The following is a 24,208-nucleotide window of genomic DNA, read 5'->3' on the forward strand; positions in this document are numbered from 1 at the left end:
AAGACGCATCTTTTACAATGAGTATTTTATGGCTGATGTTTTGATACATGCTCATTAATCTAGCTTTGCAATGTTTTCTGTATATTATTTTATGCTTTTACTCTGGTGTATAATGACTGTGTGTGTGTGTGTGTGTGTGTGTGTGTAATTTCTCCAGAGCCCTCCCCAAATTCCCAATGTTGTGCCAATTGAAGTTCACTTTGTGAACATCTCACGGGAATCCCTTAGTTTGAATCTGCCTGAGATTTTGCAGCATTGAGCCTGGTTTTGCTTCTGTTTATCCCTGTGTTTTCTCTCCTGTGCAGTCTGGATTGCAAACATACATAATTCTGCTGGTCAAAGGCACCTCTTCACATGTACCTTCTGTCATACTATGGCTTACCTATGGGGTGCTGTCCAGAGTGACCAGGGGTCCAATACAATTAAATAATTGAAATATTCAAGAGGAATTCAATCCCTTCTAAGGAGAGTAATGTCCCCTCTTAATGTATGTACATTAACTTATGAGGATTTATTGGCATGAAAACACTGACATGTTTTGAGAACTTAAACAGCAAGAAAAAAACACACCAAACCTCAAACTCTTCTTGAGTCCTCGAAGATTTTCTTTTAGATGTCATAGTGGGTGGTATTTCCCCTGATGCACAAACACATAAAATATATAGCCCACAGTGTGGAAATAAAGAAGTTTCAACTTACCGGCTGCCCAGGCTCATCCCCCCCGAGGATTCTGAAGCCAAATCCAGACTCCATCCTGCGAAGGTGAACATCCAGTTCCTTATAATCTGGACCTGGCATAAAGGAGATCCCATTGAGTGATGAATCCTGTCCCCTCCCCGCTCCCTAAGAAACTGAACACACTGATGATAAATTAATTTCGTGGATGTGATTAATGAGAGTGCTGTTAGAGTTGGTGGAGAGCATTGAGGATAAAAAGAAATATGGTGACAAAATGTTCCCAAATTAGGTAGTCTCTGGATTAACAGTGACCAAACAAGAGTATTACCATAGGCAGAAAGAACATACAAATTTCCTGACTGAAAAAAAAATGATCGTCTTATAATTCCTTATTTTCCTGAGAGCATTCAGATTGCTCTCAGGAAGATTGGCTGTCACTCTGAGGATGTTGACTCTGACTAGAATGATCGTTTCAGAAATCTGAGAGAGCAGAAGATAATATCCTGGAGCTACCTGGTACAGTCTTGCCTAGTGATCTACTAATATCTGCTCATGTCTTGATGCATCCAATTTAGTGTGTGTCGGGGATGGGGAGATACAAACATATGCCTATTTGTCTTTTTTTAAATGGTAAAAATTAGAAAAGATAGAATTTAAACTTTTCTGTATTGGGCATTTGAGTGAACTCGTATCTCCCCAAACATTTTAAGATGTGGAAGCCATGAGGAGATTCACTACTGACTTCACTATTACTACTACACTAATATATCCACAATAAACTGGAAGAGAGATACTTCTCTGCAGTTAGTTGAAAGAACAGAAACGCACTTAAAAATAAGCTGGGACACTCTGGATGTCAATTTTTTCAAGTTTAGAGTAAATATAAGGTAAAACAATAAGAACTCTTCTGATTTTTTAAGAAGGATGTGATTTATGCTTACCCTTTACCCTTGGGCCTTTGAATCCTTCTCAAGGGGGTAAAGTCTCCATCATGACTGAGTTGCGCATACTTTTGTGGCCATTGTTAGGATGCCAATGAATGATTAGCAACTTTGGGAAATACTTATTAATGCCATCCTTTGCTTAAGAAGTATCCAGTGATCCTGGGGCGCCTGTGTGGCTCAGTCGGTTAAGCAGCCGACTCTTGATTTTGGCCCAGGTCATGATCTCACAGTTTGTGGGACTGAGCCCCACACTGGGCTCTGTGCTGACAGCACGGAGCCTGCTAGATTCTCTCTCTCCCTTGCTCTCTGTCCCTCCCCCACTCTTGCTTGCATGCTCTCTCTCTCTCAAATAAATAAAATTTAAAAAAATTAAAAAAAGTAGTATTTAGTGATCCTAGGCCTTAATGGTTTAAAGGAAGTATTATAACTTACAGAATCAAGTATTAAGTTAAATTGCTTACACAGGATGGTTTTGAAAAGTGGGATGGGATTTCAGAGAAGGATCCTCATGGCACAGGAAGCTGTGTCTGACCTACTTGGATATATAGTAATAGTCAGAGTTGAGAGAGAGAGACTCAGTGAATGATGGCCAGGCAAATCTTTCCTAGGCTCTATAGTCAGTGGCGCTGCTGCAGTGATCCAGTAAACAAGGCACATGATATTGGGCTTGCCCTGGTGTCCTCCAGTATGGGCTATGCATTCCCAGTTATATACAAAAGGAAATTCATTCATTTCTGAAATGTAAGCATAAGCTGATTGTGCTAGTGTTCTCAAAAAACAAAACAAAACTGAGTCAAGCCCAAAGTACATTTGTATATATGTATATACTGTGCAAGAATCCATGACCATTCATTCCCTCTCATGAGCAGATGCACATATAACCAAAGTCCTTTCCATTCAATGACTAATATAAAACTCAAAAAAGATGAACCAATTGGACCTCCACATCCATTAGTCATCTTTTATAAATTGTATTATCATTCATATCTGAAAGACGAGAACTTAGAAGAATTCAGCTGGGTGGCAAAAGGAAGATGAAAACTTTGCCCTATACTCTACAAGTCACAATTGGCTTTTGAACTTAGTTTATTCCTGGGGTCTGCAACATCATGTATGAAATCTCATATTGGGAGTGTGTGCTCCTTTGGGGCTTTGGGACTCCAGGCAGGTGGAATAGCCCTCTAAAATCATAGCAAGCATGGGTACTCCTCCCAAGGGAGGATAAAGGCAAGGGGGGGATGGGAGGATGACAGATAGTGCCCAAGATTTTAGATATCTTTAGTTGTTTATGATGCGATTGTTCACAGTAATCTCTTCTCTAGGTAACTTTTCACTTACAGGACTCTAGATCATATGAAAGATAAATAGAGACCATAAAAAATACAAAGAGAACACACACACTATATAATCAGAACGTTCCACCTACTCTTATAAATATTTTCATTTTTGCATCATTGGTGAGTAAGGTAAGTGGGAAATTGTTCTTCCAATGGCTTCAGCATCAATCCATATTGCACAAGGAACTCTAAAAGAAGTTTACTATGCAATCCATTTTATTTGCTAAATAATACTCCCCCCCCTCCCTGCCCAAAGTGCCAAAATTATGGCAATCCCAGGAACAGAATTTTGAGACATCCAGGGGACAAGGGGGTTGTCTTGTGTCAGAGGATGCTGTCTGTAAGTCCTGGAGGAATCAGAAGGCTTTTCTTTAGTGAATGACTCAGGACTCTTATTTTTAGTAGAAAAAATATAGATTTTAGCTGGTTAATTTTATTTAACTTTGAAGAACAGATGAGAGACTGGCATTTATCCTCCTCCCCCTATTCTCTGTGTGCAGTTTGGTGACATTACGATCTCCTGACTATTGCTCTGACTGCTCTGATTTCAAATGTGGGGTGCTATGTGCCAACTGTATCATCTGCACCTTCCATTCTTCCAGACAGAGATGGCTAGCTTCATGGTACATGAACATGTAGACACAGGCAGAGAGACCCATTAGAGACGTATGCCAGCAGACATGATTTTTAAAAATTTCTTTGTTAATTTTGAACATAGACTGAGAGGCTGCAGGACATAGAAACTTTAGAGAAACAGTCAAGTGGAAAAAAAGTTTAAATGATAGATTGTGCCTTAAGGCAGTAGTACTTTTTTTTTTTTTTTTTTTTTTTTTTTTTTTTTTTTTTTTTTTGAGAAGAAGAGCTTTTAGAAAGGTAATTTTTCTTTGGCTTCTTCCCCTGCCTTCCCCATCCTTTTAAGTCTGGTTTTAAAAAACAACTAAAATTATATACACAAAGCTGAGAGACATTACTCTTTTATTCCCCCTACTTTTTTAGCTCTCTTATAAGATTATGATGTTTCTGATACTTTCCTTTAGCTGCTCTTCTGGCCAGATGGCACATTTAAAATTACTGTGTCATGATTTATCTTTCCTCCTGTTAAAGCAAGAACTTAAAGCAGAGAAATCCAGGGACCAGCTCTTCACCTCATTGTGACAGAATTTAAAAATCATCGCCTCTCTCTTCTGTTGGTTTGCTAACCATGCACCTGGAAGGTTGTTTGATGAAGGAGTCTGGTAGACACCTGGTGGGACCTGGGTCACTTTGGATGTCACTCAAACATGGCCCCACTGATATCTTTTTTTTTCTTTCTGCTTTCTTGTTTATTTTATTCCTGTGCTCTTTGTTTACCTTCTTCTTCCTCAGCCCCTTTTGCAGAACTGTCAGGGGTATTCTCAGGCATTGCTTAGACTGGGGAGAGGCAGAATACTCTTTGGCTATGTGTGTTCAATGGCCATTTCTGGCCACTGTTGCTTTTCCCTTAGAAGCTGGGTCCCAGGATCTTCAGGCATTATGAAGTAAATCATCTTAAGACATTTGTCCCAGATGTAACTTTCCATTGACCACTGTGGCAAACTACCCAGATGGAATTTACAACTCCTGACTTATCCTGGGATCCCACTAATATTGAAAAAACTAATAGTACTAAAAGTAGCAAATGGTGGCCACATCCAGGTATATGGACAAACTCCCTCATAATAGGGAAAAGCAGAATTTCAAAAACTGCTTTTCTTATTTTTCACTAAGACTCCAGAAGCTTCATAGCTGTATGTATCCTTGGTCTAGCTTTGGAAAGACATGACTTTGTGCACAGTTTTAGGGAAAAGGATGGGTAACTGAACACAACTGATTAATTTTATGAATGGATTCAAGCTTCAAAAATGCAAAGAATGGCATTTTTTAAGGATTGATTTGGCACATGGGATGCTGCAAACATGTCAATTAAATTTTGGTACTTGAATCCCCTTTCATGTTTTAATTAAAATGTAAATACCATGGGCTTATTATCAGTTTGGCACAGAGAATGAATTCATTCAATTTTTCCTGCTGGAAAGAGCATTAGTTGTTTGGCTTTTCCTTGTAAAGAGACCTAGGAAAGAGGTTGAGGAAGGAATCAGGAATCAAAGATGTTTGCTAAATATGTCCCTGGCTTCTAAACTCTCAATACACTCCAGATACAGAATGAGTTAAATAGAAATTAAGTAGTTTCTATCGCTTGAATCTAATATTACCAGATAGGTAGCTAATACATTTTTGCTTTAAAAGAATGCCTTCTCTTTACTGTTTTCCTTTATACCTTTGGTAATGTAAATGTGGCCAGACACATTTTAGCTCTAGTAGAAGTCAACTCCTACTCGGTTTGGTTTTCTCCTTCAGCTGTAAAATAAACTCAGGTTTCCCCATACCAAACACCTCCTCGTTCCACCCATTTCTGTTTTGGATGAGTAGTCTCTAGTGGGGTCTTACTTCCCCATCTTCAGTCTCTCATTTGTGACTTACTCCTGCCAGTCTGGCTCCAGCTGTGTTGGCATTTCTCAAACTGCTCTCGCTAAGGTCATTGATGACATCCTAATGACCAAATCAAATGGTCATTTTCTCTTTCCACATTCCTACTGATTTCTGTGCCTCATTTGACACTGTTGACGCATCCCTTATGCCCCCTGATTTCTTTTGTTTCTAAACAGGGAAAGTTCTCCTGGAAGTGATTTCTGTGATACTCTACACCCTGGTTCTCTTGGCTTTGGGAGAAGTCCATTCAAAAGTCCTGACTACGGGTGCATTGTTTCTCATGATCATTTTTCTTTGATGATGGCATAATTACATTTATCATCTACTGTATTTCATTATGCACAGCCTGTAGGAGTTGCTAAATAAATGTTTCTTGAATTTAATTGTTTTAAGATACTCACCAATCTAGTATACTCGATAAACCACAGCATTACTCTACTATGGAGTTAGCACTTAGTTTCATAATTACATTGTTTAGGACTTCCAACTATCAATTTTGCCTCTGTACCTAAGCATCATGGGCAGCTAAAGTTAATAAAAATACCTTATAATTAAGATAAATATATCTGAGTCAAAAATCATGACACATAATTTCATAAAGGACATATTTTAAATGTGAGAAGTGGTATGGGAGATCCATTTATTTTGGATGTAGTCATGATTTTCCAGAATATTTTGATACCTTGTATGCACATTTAGCAAAATATTTGGATTGGTTCTTTCCCTGAAAATTTGGACTGCATGGTGGCAAACTGTATTATGACTTTTCTCTTTTAACTAATGTGTATTTTTTGAAATGTAGAAATACTGTGCAGATATATCAAGGTAATCTATGCTTTTACGTGGTTCTTCTCTTTCTTCTTTTGTTTTTAAGTAAAGTACATTCAGAAGTTGAGATTTTCAAGAAATGCACTTGCTGTGGCCAATAAACAGAGATTTAGAATTTCAAATTAAATCCTACTTTCATTTTGCAACTGTAATTACTAGGTCTCATTTTCCTTCTGGGCAAAAGATATTCTTTCAAAATTACAAGGACTTTACAGTCTATATATAAGAATAATCATAGAAGAATTTTCAGACCAAGCTAAACAAATACTTTATACATTATTTGAGGACAAAGTGCTAAGCAACATCTTCCAAATTTTCTACATACCCCCCAAAAATGACATGGAAACTTACAGAATGAAATGATCTCAAGCACATATATTCTCCAAGGGGTGTTAGAACATGCTGAGATGGATAATGAGCTGTCATCATGGAAATACTCTAGAGATGTATGCTGTGAGCCCACAGACCTGAAATAGTACTATTATTATGAAACACTCTTTTCTGCAATTGTTTCAGTGTTCTGGCTTTCAATCCAGTGGTCTAAGCAGCTGTTCAAAGCACTTCCTAAAAGTAAAAAAATCTGAATCTTCCTTTTCCTCCTTCATTTCCATAGCAACATTAAATATTTTAGTCTAAACCAAAATTGGTATGTATTTTCAGAACCATTAGATTGAAAAAAATGTCCCTCTTTTTAAGTAAATTATTACTGAAAGCTCTTGAATTATGATATTCTATTCTAACTTAAAATTCCATTGAAATGTAGCATTTTGTAATTGGCATGGTTTAAAACAATTAAATTGATATAGCTATTTAGTTTATGTGAAAATAATTTCATCTACATTAGCAAAATTTCCAATAAATTCTTTGAAAATATGTAAATTGCAAATCTTTTCAGATACTCTACCTTATTTCTATTTATCTAGTCCAGCATGGTCCAATATAAATAAAATGCAAGCTACATAAGTAATTTAAACTTTCCCAGTAGCCCATTTTAAAAAGCAAATAAGATCTGCTTTAAAAAGCAGATACAATCAACTTTAATAATGTATTTTAAGCTGGTGTATCAAAAACATTTAAGCACTCATCAATATAAAAAAGTAATGAGATATTATATGTTTATATTTTTTCTTTTTATATTAAGTTTTGGAATCCAGTATGGATTTTTACATACATCCAAATTCAGAGTAGCCACATTTCAAGTGCCAGAAGCTTCCTGTGGCCAGAAGCTACTGTATCAGCATGATCTAGTCAGTCTAGTGGCTTTTGTTGGCACCTGGTTTTTAGTCTAGTCTTTTATTAAAGCATTTTATGAAAGCAATGAACAGATATGACTCTTTTCCTTTGTCTTTTGTTTGTTTCCTTGGCAGCCAGTGAGACCCACCTTGATGGGACCTGTCCTCTACCTTCAATACTTGTGTATGTGGGTGACTAAAATTAGCACAGTGATTATATACTAATAAACTGATACTACTCAGAAGAATGGTCTGTTACACAGAATGGAAGACGTTTCACTCACAGGACTGTGAGTACTGAAGAATACTTGCCAGAGGAATCCATTCGGAAACTGGTCCTTGGTGGCACTTGTTCTGGATGGGAAAATGGGGAATTAAAATCGAAATTCATTTATGGCAATTTAAAATTCATCTTTACTTTTTTTTGTTGTTGCTGTTATAACTCACCCCCAACCTTGTGCTCAAATTTAATGATTTTGTTTCTCTAAGATCCATGGAAGTTAGTGGACAGGACATACCCTGTTTTATGTATAGGAATATATCTATAAATGTATTTCTTTTATGTGCATGCAAAATAGAAAAATTTGAATTCTTTTAGATCAGAATGAAAAAAAAATCCTCATTTTCAAAAACTAAGCTTTGATTCTCATTATAAGAATGCTTATAGGAAAGAAGAGTCTGGGCACCTGGGTGACTCAGTGGATTAAGCATCTGACCTTGATTTCGGTTCAGGTCACGATCTCATGGTTGGTGAGATCGAGCCCTGTGTTGGGCTCTGCGCTGACAGTATGGAGCCTGTTTGGGATTCTCTCCCTCCCTTTCTTTCTGCCTCTCCCCTGCTCATGCTCCCTCTCTCAAAAATAAATTAAAAAACTTAAAAAAAAGTAAAGTCAATCCAGAACCTGAACTATACACAAACTGAAGAAGTCTTTTAAAATCAGGTTAAGATATTGTGTCATCAAATTACTGAAATGAAAAGTGGAAAATTCTATCAATGAGTGTGTTGACTTACGTCCATCAGTCCAAATATTTTGATACTTATAATTATTTGGATAGCTGAAGTTATGTATAAGCAGTTGAGTTAAACTGGTTTATGTTAGCAATATAAATCCTTCATGAGAATTATGATGTTATCTCTGCTACATATGACATAAAATTTGTGGACATGAACGTAAAATACTATACACATAATTAAAAACGGGGCACTATAAAAATGTGTATTTTATTATTACATTAATAAAAATTAAAATAGACCAAATTCTGATTGCTTTCTTATTGAGCTTTGTTTCAGACAGCATTCTACACTCTTCAACAATAAAAATGAACTAGAAGCCTGTTGAGGGCAATGACAAGGCCTAGTGTCACTACCTTCTGGGTTTGACAGGTGTTCCCCACTGCACCCTGCACAGCTAATCGTACTCATTCCAGGAAGAATGACCATCCCTGCCATGTAACCTGTGTCTTCTAGCAAAGGTAAATTAGTTTTCCAGAAGAATCGTTATTTCTTAAAAATCCTCCATGTGTAATGGGACTGCTTAGCATTATAAATTGAGAACTATCCTTTCATTAGAAAGACAGAGCTGTATCAGGGATAGAAGACTACCTTCCAAGAGCTTCCATTAGTTGTAAAATTGGCATTTTATATTATCATAATCTCACTAGGACCTACTTGCCATTCAGCGATTACATTGAGTTTACTGCAGCCCTGATGGTCTCATATTTATTCATGAAAGTTCTGTGGATTGCATTGTTCACTTGTGCTACCAGCAAAATGCTTTGACGTACTAAATAACTTTCAGTCAAGGACTGATTTTAGAGTTTACTTCTCCCCTCCCCTCCTCCACTTTTATCCTCTGCCCAATTCTAGGAACATTAAGTTTTAAACTGATGAATGAAATAAATTTATTATCTATCAGACTGGATCTACTTTCTAAAATACATGGGAAAAACGTGTCCCTAACCTAACTTTTATTTCCCTTTCTTTATTACTTGGCTCATGTCATGGTAACTTTCTTTATTAAAAGGGACCTGTTAGAAATATAAATGTTCCCATAATTGTTTACAAAGCTACCTAAATATACCTAAATTAGATTTCCAAATTAAGAAGCACACATTAAAAATGGCAAACACAGCTTAACTGGAATTACTAATCTCCTTTATCAATATATTATAACTGCAAAGTGACGCATAATGTGATATACTAGAACTGCAGCTGAAAGGCAATTTTTTTTCACAGATTAAGCCATAACATAAATTATACTAAGGACAGCAATAATGGTTTTCCCATGGGAAAAAGGTGCAGGAAATTAACCTTCAGAGTACAGTCGAGGACATTGTAAATGATAATGTTATTAATTTTTTTCTAGTCTTTTATGATGCTAATGCTAAAGTCATTGATAAAAAGTGTCTTAACATTTACATATCATCTTATTTTAATATTTCACTAAAATAAGATAGTGCACCAGAGAACATTTGTTAAGAACATTAAGGCCATTGGACAATAGCAATGGCCAAGCAAATGAGGCCAGGGCTTGGTCTAGCAGTGTTCAGATGTGGGGGTGTTCTCTAGGAAGGCAAGGTGGCCTTTCAGGATGACTCCACAGCTGCCTGCAGCTATGGCATCCATGATGTATCAGAACCTTTCCTAAACCTATTGACATTTCCAGCTTGACTGTATCAGGTGTGTAATCACATTGGCAAGGGGGACTGGAGGCCAGAAGACTGAAGTGGGAGCACTTGCACAGGCTTTGGAGCTCTGGATATTGTGTATCTACCTTGTGTGATGTGGCTTCCACCATGTTTCCATTTAGAGTCTCAACCCAGGCGGTGCACTGAGTGGATAATATTTTTACACTACCCTATCTTTCCAAGTGGCTCTCATGTTAGGATGGGAGACAGTGCCAACTACAGCCCTTGCTGACTAATAACACGGAGAAAGCAGCAGAAAAAACATTACTTTAGAAATACAACCACTCATTTGTGATTAGCCATAAGTTATACGTGTATTATAATGCTGAACAATGAAAGAATTCCACAATGAACAATGAACAACAAAATGGTAGGATAAAAGCCATGGATGTGAAAAATACAGCCGTCCGTTTTTGACTGGCTACAAAGTATAGTTTCCTCTCAAGTATAGTGCTAAAAACCAGTTTGTTCTTCCATTATGCTCTAACTCTTGTGGTTCCTTCTGATTGCTACCCTCGCTGCGATACTCACTGCTTATTGTGAGTTAGTTCTTCCTAATTTCCGGAAAGAAAAATTGATCGTGTGAGTTTTTTTGAGGAAATTTCAGAGGAATTTGTGTTCTAAAGAGGTTCCACCATAAGGCACATTACAACATACGGATCCCTGACACTTTTATGATCCTACATTTGAGTGATGTCTTACTGCAAAGAAGCCAGACATTGTACCTCATAAATTGTTTATTTATAATAAACAAGGTTCAATGTGAAGAGAAAGAAGTTTGGATAACTTCCATCATAATTCAACTTGGGTTCACACCAAAGGACAGAATCATGAGGAAAGAGTTTCAAAGAACAGGGATTTTTCTTCTCTGTCTCTTCCTGTTTTCATCTGCTTCTTGCTCTGGCTTCTGAGGCTGCAGTAGGGTGTCTGCTCAAGAAATGGCCCCATGAGGGGCAACTGGGTGGCTAGTCTGTGATTAAGCATCCAACTCTTGATTTCGGCTCAGGTCATGATCTCATGGTTCATGAGTGTGAGCTCCACACTGAACTCTGTGCTGACGATGAGAAGCCTGCTTGGGATTCTCTCTCTCCCAATCTCTCTCTGCCCCTACCTCACTTGCTCTTTCTCTCTCAAAATAAATAAACTTAAAAAAAAATTCTCCTTTAAGAAAGAAATGGCCCTGTGAACCAAGGATGATGAGACAAACCTTTGCAATAAGTCTGGCTTAAATCAAAGTGAAGCAACAAGACAGAGCCCTCATTCCTAAATCACCAAGTTCTTGAGCATGACCAGAACTTTATTTTATAAGATTCCAAAGGAAGCCATACCCCATTTCTTGGGAAGCACTTTGTATTGCCCTGCTTGGCATCAAAAGGAGGAGTCATGACAGCCGTTGTTCTGCAGTTATGTAACCATGATCTCTCCTAGGAGCTGGAAGACAGACAAAATTCTCTCCCTTTTGGTCCTGTGATGATGGCGATGTTGCATCTGATTTCCTACCTGTGATGAAAACTAGAACTCCATGGCAGAATACTTACATGAGTGAAGCCTTGCTACCTTTTCTTAGTACTAAGTTTATCATGCTTTAGATTTGTATATGTGTAATTTTCTGAGTATGGAGGGAGTTTGCTGGGAGTCTGGCTAGATAAGCTACCACATACGTCTTTACCTCAAATGAGGAATAAAACATGTATGGGCAAAAATTCAGTCAGCCAAATAAATTAACTTGAAAGAAATTATTTATCTGACTGGGTATTAAAATTTTTATTCATGGTCTGTACGTTTAGATATATACTTTTCTTAGACAGTAATGATGACTATTTCTTTAATAGATTATGTAGTAAAGAAAAACCATATAATTCATCATTCAAAGGAGGTCAAACTGGAGAGTGAAAAAGAAGCTATTAATAATTATGCCAGGATGACACAGAGCAGGACTGTCTCAAGCAAACAGGCATGTGCAGTCACCCTACGTAGTCTCACGGGGTTGTAGGCTGTTAAAAAATTGTTTCTTACCATGTCGGAAATACGCGACACCATCACATATCAAGAAAGAATGGCAGAAGATGGGAGGAGGGAAAAGCAGTGAGCGCCTTTAGAAGTAGCTGCTTTCCAAGGTTAGAAATGGTAAACAATAGTTTTTTTTTAAGATTAGCAGACAAAATGAGAAAATGTAAGCCCTTCCTCTTGATTGCAAAGAATCCCTTCTTTCATGAGTGTCATGAGAAAAGGACAGAGAAAGAAAAAGTAAGAGATAGCCTGGTTTATCCCACTATGAAATGGTGCTTTCAATAAAAAAAAAATGCAAGTAGGGGCACCTGGGTGGCTCAGTCGGTTAAGTGTCTGACTTCGGCTCAGGTCATAATCTTGTGGTAACTGGTCGGTTTGAGCCCTGAATGTGGCTCTGTGCTGACAGTGTGGAGCCTGCTTGGGATTCTCTCTTTCTCTCTCTCTCTCCCCCTCCCCCCAAAATAAATAAATAAACCTAAAAATGCAAGTAATGGGGACAGAGGCTATTATACAATGAGAAACATGAACATTATTGAAAACTGTTGAGTAGAGTTGGGGATGGGGAGACTTTTGTTTTTTTTCTGGCAGTTGCTGGTAATGACAGAGGGTCAATGCTTAAATACTTAATATGAAAACCCCAAAAAGCCCATTGGTCAAAACCTCTTTTGGGATTTTTGGGCGGCATGTTTCATATATATATATATATATATATATATATATATATGAAAGCTTACATGGAATTAAGTTAGAAAAAAAATTTCTTTCTGCACAGAATTTTCCAATAAGGATGAATGGGATTTTTGGTAATTAGAAGATATTTAACACACGACATTCTCCTGATTAAGCATCAATTTTGCCCATGGAGTGAGAAACTGTAGGTCTAATTGTCTAATTACACTTAAACTGTTGTCTATATTTACTGCACAATTTCCCATGATAAAATGCTGATATTATTTGCTGGGCTGTGCCATGCGGTCTCATTGAGGAACTGTTTTTCCTACGTTTTTGTGTCCTCAATTTCAGTGTAAGTTTTGTACAATTGGAATTTGTTTCTCACGATCTTTCTCTCATGGGGTCCCCAGCGGAGTTCTAGACGCGTGTTGAGTGTTCCATACACCCTTGTTGGCTGCTGTTGATTGATGTTGTTGACGATGAACCTGGAGGTGCCACTTGTGGGCACTCTGCCTGTTGCTCTGAAATTGGAAGCCTTGCCCGGCCTGCTGGAAGAATCTTCCTTCTCTCTTTCTTTGGTTCCATGGCCTCATAAGAAGATCTCATGAAGACGGGAGGTGTTTCCAGCTCTCCCCTCATAAGCATGTACCTGTCATGTTCAGTTTCATTTGGCTCTAGTACCCAACGGTTGTCTTTGTTTGTTTAAAATCATTACATTTTTTTTTTCAGGGATACATCTTTATTAAGATGTCCTGTGTGTGCACATTAAAATGTCAGCATAATCTAATTATGAGCCAAATGAGGCACAGCAGTATTTACATCATTTGATAAATTTCCATCATTTGCAGGGGACTGGTGACTTGAATCCAAATACTTCTTGACAGCCGTGCTATAACAAACATTCTGTAGCTCCGGACAGCAGAGGCTTATGGGTGGAGGTACATCCTTTCTTCTTCGGCTACTGCAACCCAGTTTTGAATGTGAATGCAAAACATCTCTTTACTTTCATACCTGGTTGTAAGGGAAGATACCATGAAATTGCTACAGGCCAGGGAAAATGTCAAAGGGCTTGGTTTAGACAGATCTGGTTGGGATTCCCTTACATACTTTCGCTGATCCCCATGGAATTTTCTCCCAGGAAAAAGTTCAGGGAACACAAGGATAAACAGAGTAAAACCTAAATGTAATGCATGAGATTCAAATGAATAAGGCATGGTTCACAATCAAAATCTTGACTATGGGTCTTTTGTATGGATGCACACATTTCACGATCATTAAAAAATCCTATTTCAAGATGATGGGAAATACACTGAGCTTTCCCCCAACTCATTAAAAAAATATTTCCGGGTGTTCTAAAAATTCAAGTGAGAGAATGAAACTTTTTCATAATTGGAAACAGGGAACATGTAGAGGGCCAAGGGCAGCTTTGTTCTTTCTAGATACTTGCGTGTCCAGGAGCAGAGTGAACTGATCAGTTATCCAGAGACCTGAGAAAGTAGTGCTGTGATTTTTTTGGTTTCCTAAATCTTCAGGGTAGAGCTTTGCTTACCCTGATGTGATTTCCCTGCTTCTTTCACACTCCATTTAGTGTTATGAAATAACATGACAGAAACGTGAAGGATGGGAAAGAAAATGAGCTTGCCTTCTTTTGGCTTCCTAAGACTTGTGACCCTGAAAACATTGCTGTGACCTCAGAAACATTAGAGAGCTGACAAAAACATGAAGGGTGGGGGGGACACCATTAGGGAAGAGGCAGCAGTGGCATCCGCAGGGCACTGATGGGGCAGAGGGGGCTGGGGCGAGAGTCAGACTGTTGGTTATTGGTGTGGCTGCCAGAAGCAAAGGGAGAAAGAGCTCCCAGGGGAGGTTAAGGTGGACTGGTTTGCTGGGATTGTTACAGGTGAGGAGCGGAAAGGCAATGAACGGAAACAGCATTGCAAGGGCTGGATAAAGAAATCAAAATTCTTTTAGGGTTGAAAAGAAGGTCACACACAATTCCTGCTCAGAAACTGAGGGCACCAGTGTCAGACACCATGAAGGAAGACAGAATACATGGCAACACTACCTTTGTCCTGAATAATAAGGCTTGCATTGGGTCAGGAAACTTAGAAGAATGAGAGCAAATAATTAATGAAGGGACAGAAACAGAAGGAAGCATCTCTTGAAGCTCCCTAAAAATACCAAAAATTTACACAAGCCAAGGATGTGAGGATGATATTTTAATCCTGCATTGCATTTCCATTTCCATCCTCCAAGTTAGAACTTCTACTGTATCTTGATCTCCACCCGTTTGTACATTCTTACTTCCCCAGTTAAATTTGTGGGAATAACACATAATACTTGTCTTGGGTATCTCTCCATGGTACTGAGAGTAAAGTGGGTATTCAACAAATACTTGGATAGTGAAGCAGAAAAGGTACCAACTGTGTTGTATTTCAACTGTGTTGAAATCTTTTCAAATTTTTTAAATTTTAATGAGCATTAATACCTTGATTTCATACTCTGTATTATACAGCTAAACATACTACTTTGTTCTTATTCTATCACAGCAAAAACATTCTAACTACACAATCCTTTAAAGACTTTCAGTTGTTCATCCAGAAGGGGAACAATGAAATATGGGGACCCTGTCATAGCTGATTATTTAAAATAAAGATACGTGTGTGTGTGGAGGGGGGGAGGTTCATTTCTCGATGCATGCCCTGCTGTTCCAACTATTTTATCAATGAAAATTGCTTTTAACTGAGAGTTGTAGAGGATGAGGAAAAGGTATTATGTCAACTCTTCCCCTTACCAGTTGGGTGCATAATTCTCAGCCCCTGAGCTTGTAAAGAATAAACAGATTTCAGATTATCTAAGGTCATACACCATCTAAAACTTGTGATTCATGTTTCAGATGATAAAGTTGGGGAGAAGACATTGGCGGAACACAGAGACAAAGGAAATCAATTTATGGTAGACTGTGAAAGGAAGTGCCTGGGACCATAACCTTCTCACTAGGCTAGGTTTCTTGATCCATTCATATGGATCATATTATACTGTGTATTTCTCTCATAGATTATACATTCATGACATTCATATTCCTGTCCTCTAACATTTGGAAGAGAAGACCTGTCAGATGGTGGAAAGAGGCACAATGAATGCATATGCAATATTAAAAACCTTTGTTTTCTAATATTTATAAAGTACAATGAAATAATTTTAGAGGACCTTCAAATAGGATGACAAGCACATACACGATATTTTATGACTACATGGGCCCCACTGCAGTAAAGAGGCCCCACTGTGTTAAATGAGAAGGAGAAGTTTTGGAGGTAGAAATGATTGGCATGCAGATCTGTGCTATTTACAGAACCATTACTTTCATGACTGTGAACTGGAAGACTTGGCTAACATGTACTCATGGCCCTAAATTCTTTGGTGATTGCATTCAAGGCTCTGAGAAAAAAAATCTAAGGTTCAGACTCAAGACCAGATTACACATAAAAATCCCAAACATTTATCTTACTATTTGGTGACTTAAACAAAATTGTCCACATCCTCTGACTCCCATCCTTCCCACCAAATACATTCCTCATTTTCCTCAGAGGCTTAGAGGTAAAACAGTAGAAAATAAACTATAAACCCAAAAGGTATAAGCTATTTTTAAAGACAAGTTTAGATCAGCTGACTCTACTTTTGAGATACTTTTTGAACCACAGAATATAAAGTTATGCCAGATCATCTCAGCTTCAATATATCTCCTGGCAAGGCTTCAGCTATTATTAATGTACCCTTGTTTTACGTGGCTTTCACTTACGCCTACTTTCATAAATCGCTCTAGATTTCTCGTAGAGCTCGTATGGGTCAGGCTTCCTTGGGTCAAAGGCCTCTGTTGAGTCAGGAAAGGAAGTCCTGTGAAGGGCGGGTGGGAAGGGCAGGTTCTGCGGTATGGCCGGAGCAGATAAACTCGTTTGAGGACTGCCTTGATTTTCCCATCGGTCCATTATCTGGAAAGTGAAAGAGAACAGAAAATAGCTAAGAATGAATTTTTTCTTGCTATTTCCCTTGTCACATACTGCAACCCTCACCTTTACGTTAAACTTTCTTGCCCTGTGGACTTTTCTTCCATGAAACATTTCAAACTCTGGAATAAGTATGAGAAAAGATTCTATTTCTCTATATTAAAGTACCATAGACTGTACCAAATACAAGTGGTATCTGACTTTTGAATGCAAGCTTATATAACCTTGTTACCTACTAGCTGGTAATCTTCAGCCAATCACTTAATCTCTGAGTCTGTTTTTTTCCCCCCTCTTATACAATAAAGATAACATGTATCTCAAGATAACTTTCCGTGTCTGTGTGTAGAAAATGGTATTGGCCCTGATATATTACACCATTTTTACTGAGACAGAAGAGAATAAAGTAGTCTACATGTATTCTTTTGACACCTATGCATATTCCGATAATCTCCTATACCTGAACATTTGGTCACTTTCCTTACAACTTAAACTAATATTACAACCATCTGGGATTTATGAATTGTTCAAAGTCTTCTGTGAAGCTTCATTTACTGCTGATGTGGCAGTTTCTTCCCCCAAATGCTACTCTGATATTGCTAATACTATAATTTATTAAAGATCTAAAGGACACTTCCCAGTTTACCATGTTTTTTTTCACACACGTTACCTTCTTTGGTCTGCACCATGGCCCCCTGAGGTAGGTAAGGCAGAGACCAATATCCTTTTGTTGAAGAGAAAGCCAGTTAACTGAGATCACCTGTTTGCAATGCTAACTTCACCTTCATTCAATAATCAACTGATTCAAACTCAACTTAGACTTTTTTGCTTTGAATAAACCGCTTTGTGTAAAACTCAGATTAGATTACCCTTTGTCTAAAATTTTGCATTGGGTCAGTGTGTTCTTCAGGCTAAAGGCTAACCTCCTCCAGGGGCAGGAGTGGCTCCTCATGACCTAGTTTCTGCTCTTCTTTCTCATACTCTCTAATGGTCTCTCCTCTCATTCCGTAGGATCCATCAGATTCTCTCCTGCCTCTGAATCTTGCACACTTTCTTAATTTCTCCTTCTACCTGCAATGTTTAGTCATTTTCTCCTTTTTCACCTCCCATCCTCACTTTACCTGGCTACTAGATTCAGATGAGATGTCTCTTCTAGAAAGCCTTTGCTGACCATTCCTGAACTGGTTACATGTCCCCCCTGGATGTTCCCACAGCATCTCTACCTACAAGTCACACCCAAAATTCATGATGCTCAACTATAATGGCAAGTCTACCTATGTCTCCTCAAATAGATCATGACGGGGACAGATCCTACAGGGGACATAGTCTTTCTCATTGTTGAGTGCTCAGAAAATGTTAATTTAATGACATTAAGTGCTCAGAAATTAACAAATGTTAACAAATTAACAAATGTTAAGTGCTCAGAAAATGTTAATTTAATGAATGAATGAAATCATCAATAAAATATAGTTAGCTGTTCTTTTTTTCCAAATCTGGTTGACTCATAACTGTTCTTTTTTTTTTTTTCAAAACACAAACAAACTAGCTTTGATACACACTGTTCTGAACTTGGCAGGATTAAAACTTTCTGTCCCTCACTGCACTGCCCTGCTTTTGTTTCCATACTGGCTACATCTTGGTCAGGGCTCCTACATGAGCTCTGATTTATCAATTATAAATATTTAAAAGTTGGAGGGGATGTGAGGTTCCACATACTGTGCATATCACTGTGACTTGCAAAGTTCCCTGTGACTTGCTCACCTACCTGAGACTATGTCAGGTGTTGAGTGAGTCATCAGACTATGAAAGAAATGGGTCACTGACCTTCCTCTCAAAAAGATTGGTGCTATGGTCTGAATGTGTGTGTTCCCTGCCCCCCCAATTTATATGTCAAAATTCTAACACCCAAGGTGGCACCTTTGGGAGGCAATTAGGTCATCCCTTGTGAATGGGATTAATGCCTTTATAAAGGAGATTCAGAGTCTAGAAGACCCTTCTGTCAGGTGACATAACAGAAAAGATGCCTGCCTCAGAAGAGGCCTCTCACCAGACACTGAATAAAGCAGCAGCTGGATCTTGGGCTTCCAGCCTCTAGAACTCTGGGGAATAAATTGCTATTGTTTGTAAGCTATCCAGTCTATGGCACAGCAGTCTGAAGGGACTAAAACATATGGCTTCATTTTAATTTGTTTTCTATATGGGCTACTGACCAAGATTTCATTTAAACAAAATTTCTCTACCTAACGAGGCTGGAAAACCCCTAGTTGAGTTCATTTCCCTAATATTAAACGTAATCTCAAGAGCGCAAAGAAGTCCAGCTGCTGTTAGCGACAGACCCTGGGTCAAACCAATTTGTAACTATAATGGGAGTGCTGTTTACATAATAATACATTGAGGGGAATAAGTGGCAAATTTGCTTAGAATTTTAGCTAATATTCTGCTCAGTAGGTCCTTTGGTCCCACTTCATAAAAATCTTTAAATATGTATGCCATTAATTAATTTTATGGTAAAATTCATCTAGGAAGCCATCCTAGGTTTCTTTGTTCATCTATTCTCCATGTCTTTGCTATGATGGGAAGTCTCACATTTGTAGCTAAAGTCATATTTTTTTTTTCCAGTTAAAATGACTGGCCATAGGTATCATGTGATGGGATTCTGGCTGTGACTTTCTCCCTTCTATTTCTGAACATAAGATACTAAATTCTAAAAAGTAAATAAATTAGATGTATGGACTGAGTAGCTGTAGAATCCCACTTGTCATCATAGGGCTTCAGCAAATGTCGATTTCTTTCTCCTGTCTTCTACTGAGGGTGAACTGATACTCACATAGGTCTTGTGGTATATGTATCACTTGTGTGAAGTCATTGGAGCAAACATGTTTCAGGTGAAATATTAGTGTTTCTAGAAAACATTTTTAAAACTACAGAACAAATAATGGTTTGGGCACTGGCGGGAAGGTTACTTGGGCAGATTGACAAATTCTACAATTTTTGTAGCACAGAAACAGGGGAATTAGTCAAGAGTCTGGTTTATGCTTAGTAAAGTGTTCACATCTTGCTGTGACATTTATCAATCCTTCAGCCACTCTGTCAGGGTTTATTAAGAGACTGTAGAGCAGAAAATTACTGTGCCCATGAAATTACTGAAGAAGCAAACTCACAGTCCTTATAGCTCCCCACCCCTGGATTGTTATTTGTTGGCTCTGACCCAAAAGACCATGGAGCAGACCACCCTCCCTGGAATTAGAGGCCACCCCCCTGCTCACTGGGGCTGATGTGCTGATCTGACAGCATCTTCTGAAGGGTGCACTCTGTTGACTTCTTTCTCAGACAACTTAGTCTCTGGACTTCTGCTTTCTAGCTGGGATGCTCGGCTCATTTGTTCTTCTCAACCTTCTTGAACACCCTAGGTTCTGACCCTGTCCCATTGCCCAGACCCTTGGGCATCACTTGCTCTACCTAGTGTTTTCCTGACCTTGACCTTTCTAGAGTTGTGCTACCTGCCAGGCATTTACCTCTCACAGGCTTCTGGCCTTCTGTAGTCCCAGTGGTGTCCATAGCTAGGCAGATATTTATAAATATCTCACTAGAGTAAGGAAAATGGAAATGAAGTTGTTTTCAGTATCTGGAAGAAACCTTGTATCTCTGCAGGCCTTGGTAAATGAATGAATCCTCGACTGTTTGAAGGTACAGTCATTGAATTAGCAGTGGACATATAGCCCATGACAGGGCCTCAAATGGTAAAACAGTATAAACTAATCATGATGCAGTTAATATTTTGATTCCCACTTCTGATCTGGGGTGCACAGGGGGAGTGTGAATAAGGCAGCTTCTCACCTCACATGAAGTAATCTATTTAGAAACTGTTTGCTTCATATAGAAGCTGGTGTAGTCTAAACACCTCCCTTCACTATTTTAGGGCAAGGATGGGATGTGAAGGCATTTGGCTTGATTCTGTCCTTGAAGAATGAACTTGGATCCCTTCCAGATGGAAAGCAGGAGAACTCATTATAATTAGTGTATTACTTGTTACAAAGGAAATGACTATCTCAATGTGGATTAGTTTACAATGTAGAGTCATAGAATAGAAGAGGGTAGGGAAGTGACACAAGACCAGAAGGAGGAGAGATCTCACTCAGAATAACATTTCCTTAATCTGAGTACAGATGGTATTAATCCTTCTCAGAGGAGAGAGTCTATAAATCCATATACTGTGGGCATATATTTATATATTTGTTTAAAGGAATACCTTAGCAAACTATGTTCATTTTATAGAGTCATTAATTTATTAAGGTTTTATGCATGAAGGGTCTGCTTCTAGGATGACAGTACTTTAGATTTTCGAGCTCAATATGTAGAGGCACTGTTTTAAGCACTTTACATGGATTAGCTGATAGACTCTTAACAATAACTATAGGAGTGGGTACTCTTATTGTCCCCATCTTACAGACAGAACTTGAGATACTGACGACTCAAGCGGTTAGTTGAAAGTCATACAGCTAGTAAGAAGAAGAAGCAAAGTTTGAACCCAGGAAGTGTGCCTTCAGAGCCTGCACCCTAAAACGTATATTGCACTGCCTCTCATTATAGTCCTTAGTCTAAAGAACTTCTGGCAGATACATGGAGGACATTAATTCAACAGTCTTATATCCTCACTCAGCCTCGAACCTGGAAGTCCAAGCCTTAGCTTTCGTAGGGATGTATGGACTCAAGATTAATTGTAAATTGAATTCTATAAAATGGTTTTTGGAATTATTGACTATGGATGTCATTACTGTAATGACAGCAAATGCTGTAATTATGTCAAATGGCATTATTTGTATAAACATGGTACATATAAGGAAATCATTAAATTGCATAATTGTAGCACCATGATGAAGTTTCAAGGTTCCTTGTTAAATTAGATAAAGATGTATCTAGACACAGAGCACAGATTAACTTTGGTGATGAAAGGAAATTATTTAAATTTTGGCCATGATAAAACACATTTCATTTAAAACATTTTAAAAACACCTCTTTCCAAACCATGTGCATCATGAAATGGTTTGCTAAACCCAGATAGGTCTACTTTCCCCATCTGGTATTTTCTGTGGCCACATGAGCCCAATCCTAAATGAGGACACGTTTGGTGAGGATATTTTGCAGCCCTGACACATCAGTTCTTTGTCTCCAGCTCTTGGTTGGCCCATGTCTCTTTGAGAGAAACCTGGAGCTGAGACATATTACAGGGCTTTCCTTTCACATCTTCAAACCATTTTAAGGCATGCTATTTAATGAAACCAATTATTGTACTTGAGAAGTATGCAAAATTATATTAACCTCCATTTCTAAAATGAGAATATCAAGCAGTTAAAGATTCCCTCAATAAAAGAAATAAGAGAAGCATAAATTAATTCAAGAATTCCCTGCTCACTGGCCAGACTTGGGGCCACATTCATCTGAGCTGCTTAATTTGAGATGGAAGAAAAGAAGTAGGTGGGAGACAGGATTCCCCAAGTTTTGTTTCTGGATTTGAATCATCACTTTGCTACAGTTCTGCTCTAGTTGTGAGTTTTAGGCATTCCAGGTAGAGTACTGTATTCTAGCATACCATGAAATGGGATCCCAGAAAACCACCCCAGCTCTTGGGACTTGGGCAGTTACAAGTTCCGATATAATGGCAAATAAAAAACCCTTCTAATTGTGAAACTGACTTGGCTGACCTAGCCACACAAAAAGATAATTTAAACTTCCTATGTTGGCATCAAATTTCAGGATGATTCATGAGGCAACTAGGTCCAGAGAGATTAGGTGATGGCGGAGATGACCAGTTTCTGAAGGAGATTCAGAAGTTGAGTGATTGCCAGGTTTGGTAGAATATATATGTCTCTGGAATATTCACACACACATATTTAGCTCTGCATACATTAAAATGTAAATATAAATATATAAATGTATAAATGTATACAGAGCTAAATTTCTTATGTACCAGATTTAATTTGTAGGTCAAGTTTGCATTGTTTCTAAAAATTTCATGTTATAAAGACTATTTAGTTATTTCTGACAGGGGAAAAAACAAAAGGTTTCTGCAGTACACCATACTAAATAGTGTTAATGCTCATTTTCTAAGTATGTTAAAAAACAGGCACAAGTGCCTTTACAGGAAAGTAAGACAAGTTATTTTTGTATTTGTGTGACAAGCACAAGACAAAGGGACGCAAGATTTGTTCTTTTGACATCGCAGAATCTCAGAGGTAAAAGATTTTGAGATCACCCAATTATATCTTATTTAATGGGATTGCATTAATAACTAGAAATAAAGAAAGAAGCATAAGAATTCCAACTTACAGGCTTTGGAGTTTTCCATGGAGAAAAGAAACCTGTAATAAAGAAAACAATATTTGAACTTTGAAAATATAACTTGCTACCACTTATGGGTGGCATGATATTCAAATGATTGCAAGTTACTTTAATTAGTTAATAGCAAACAATAACGATAAAATATGCTGCCTGGTTGTATAGTTTTCTGTAAGGAACCCAAATAATTTCATTGGAATTGTATTAATGATTCCAAGAACATTACTTTTTGGCATCTGAGGATTCTGAGGCACAGAGAAGGTAACTGTATGGGAGTCAGCTGCTTAAAGACCTAATATGGAGTCATCCTTAGGGATTTCTGTGTCCCAGCCACAGCTAGAGAATGGTAGTGGGGTGGGAGGAGGAGGAAGGGAGGAACAGAGAGAAGAGAGGCAGAAATTAAAATTTTTAAAAGTAAATAACTTCTCTTAGTATAAAAAATAATTCTTCTTTGTGTACCTTCTTTAGGTGGTGAAAAGGCAATCAACAAGGTTTCATTAGTCCTAAATTTAAAAATAATGTATATACCAGGGCACCTACATGGTTCAATCAGAGCCTGGAACTTGCTTCAGATTCTGTGTCTCCTGCTCTCTGCCCCTCCCCTGCTCATGCTCTGTCTCCCTCTCTCTCTCAAAAAGTAAATGAACATTAAAAAAATTAAGTAAAAAAATTAACCTATATTATGAATCAAATTCTAGTGTATAAAACAATAACTCTTTGGGGACTGTTTTCCCATGGAGACCTTCTCTGAGCAGTTATCTATTTATTATGCTAGTGCCAGCCATGATGTGCATGAAGAAACAGTGCAAAATGTTTGTTAGTTGAATGACTCATGTATCAACAAAGCCATGTTTGTTTTTTTCAATTTATTGAGCAATTTCTATTATCACAAATGGTATGCAGACTGGGCTGTTTCTGTTGTGATCCAAATGACCATTAAGATAATGAAAAGCAGAAGATAGATTACTTTTTTT

General features: G+C 38.0%; 1 protein-coding gene across 5 annotated transcripts in view; it reads right to left on the minus strand.

Moving 5' to 3' along the window:
- Window positions 1-24,208, minus strand: part of MAGI2 (membrane associated guanylate kinase, WW and PDZ domain containing 2) — a 1,357,364-nt gene that overhangs the window by 167,088 nt on the left and 1,166,068 nt on the right. For 4 of the 5 annotated variants that reach the window (XM_043588689.1, XM_043588693.1, XM_043588691.1 and 1 more), the window contains 4 exons: window positions 23,226-23,257; window positions 16,697-16,886; window positions 7,840-7,881; window positions 700-791 (listed from right to left, as the gene is read on the minus strand). In XM_043588689.1, coding sequence (XP_043444624.1) covers window positions 700-791; window positions 7,840-7,881; window positions 16,697-16,886; window positions 23,226-23,257 — 356 coding nt within the window. The remainder of the gene's footprint in view (window positions 1-699; window positions 792-7,839; window positions 7,882-16,696; window positions 16,887-23,225; window positions 23,258-24,208) is intronic. The other variant, XM_043588690.1, reaches the window with a different exon arrangement.

This window comes from Prionailurus bengalensis, chromosome A2 (genome assembly GCF_016509475.1).
Source record: "Prionailurus bengalensis isolate Pbe53 chromosome A2, Fcat_Pben_1.1_paternal_pri, whole genome shotgun sequence".
Taxonomy (NCBI): Eukaryota; Metazoa; Chordata; class Mammalia; order Carnivora; family Felidae; genus Prionailurus; species Prionailurus bengalensis.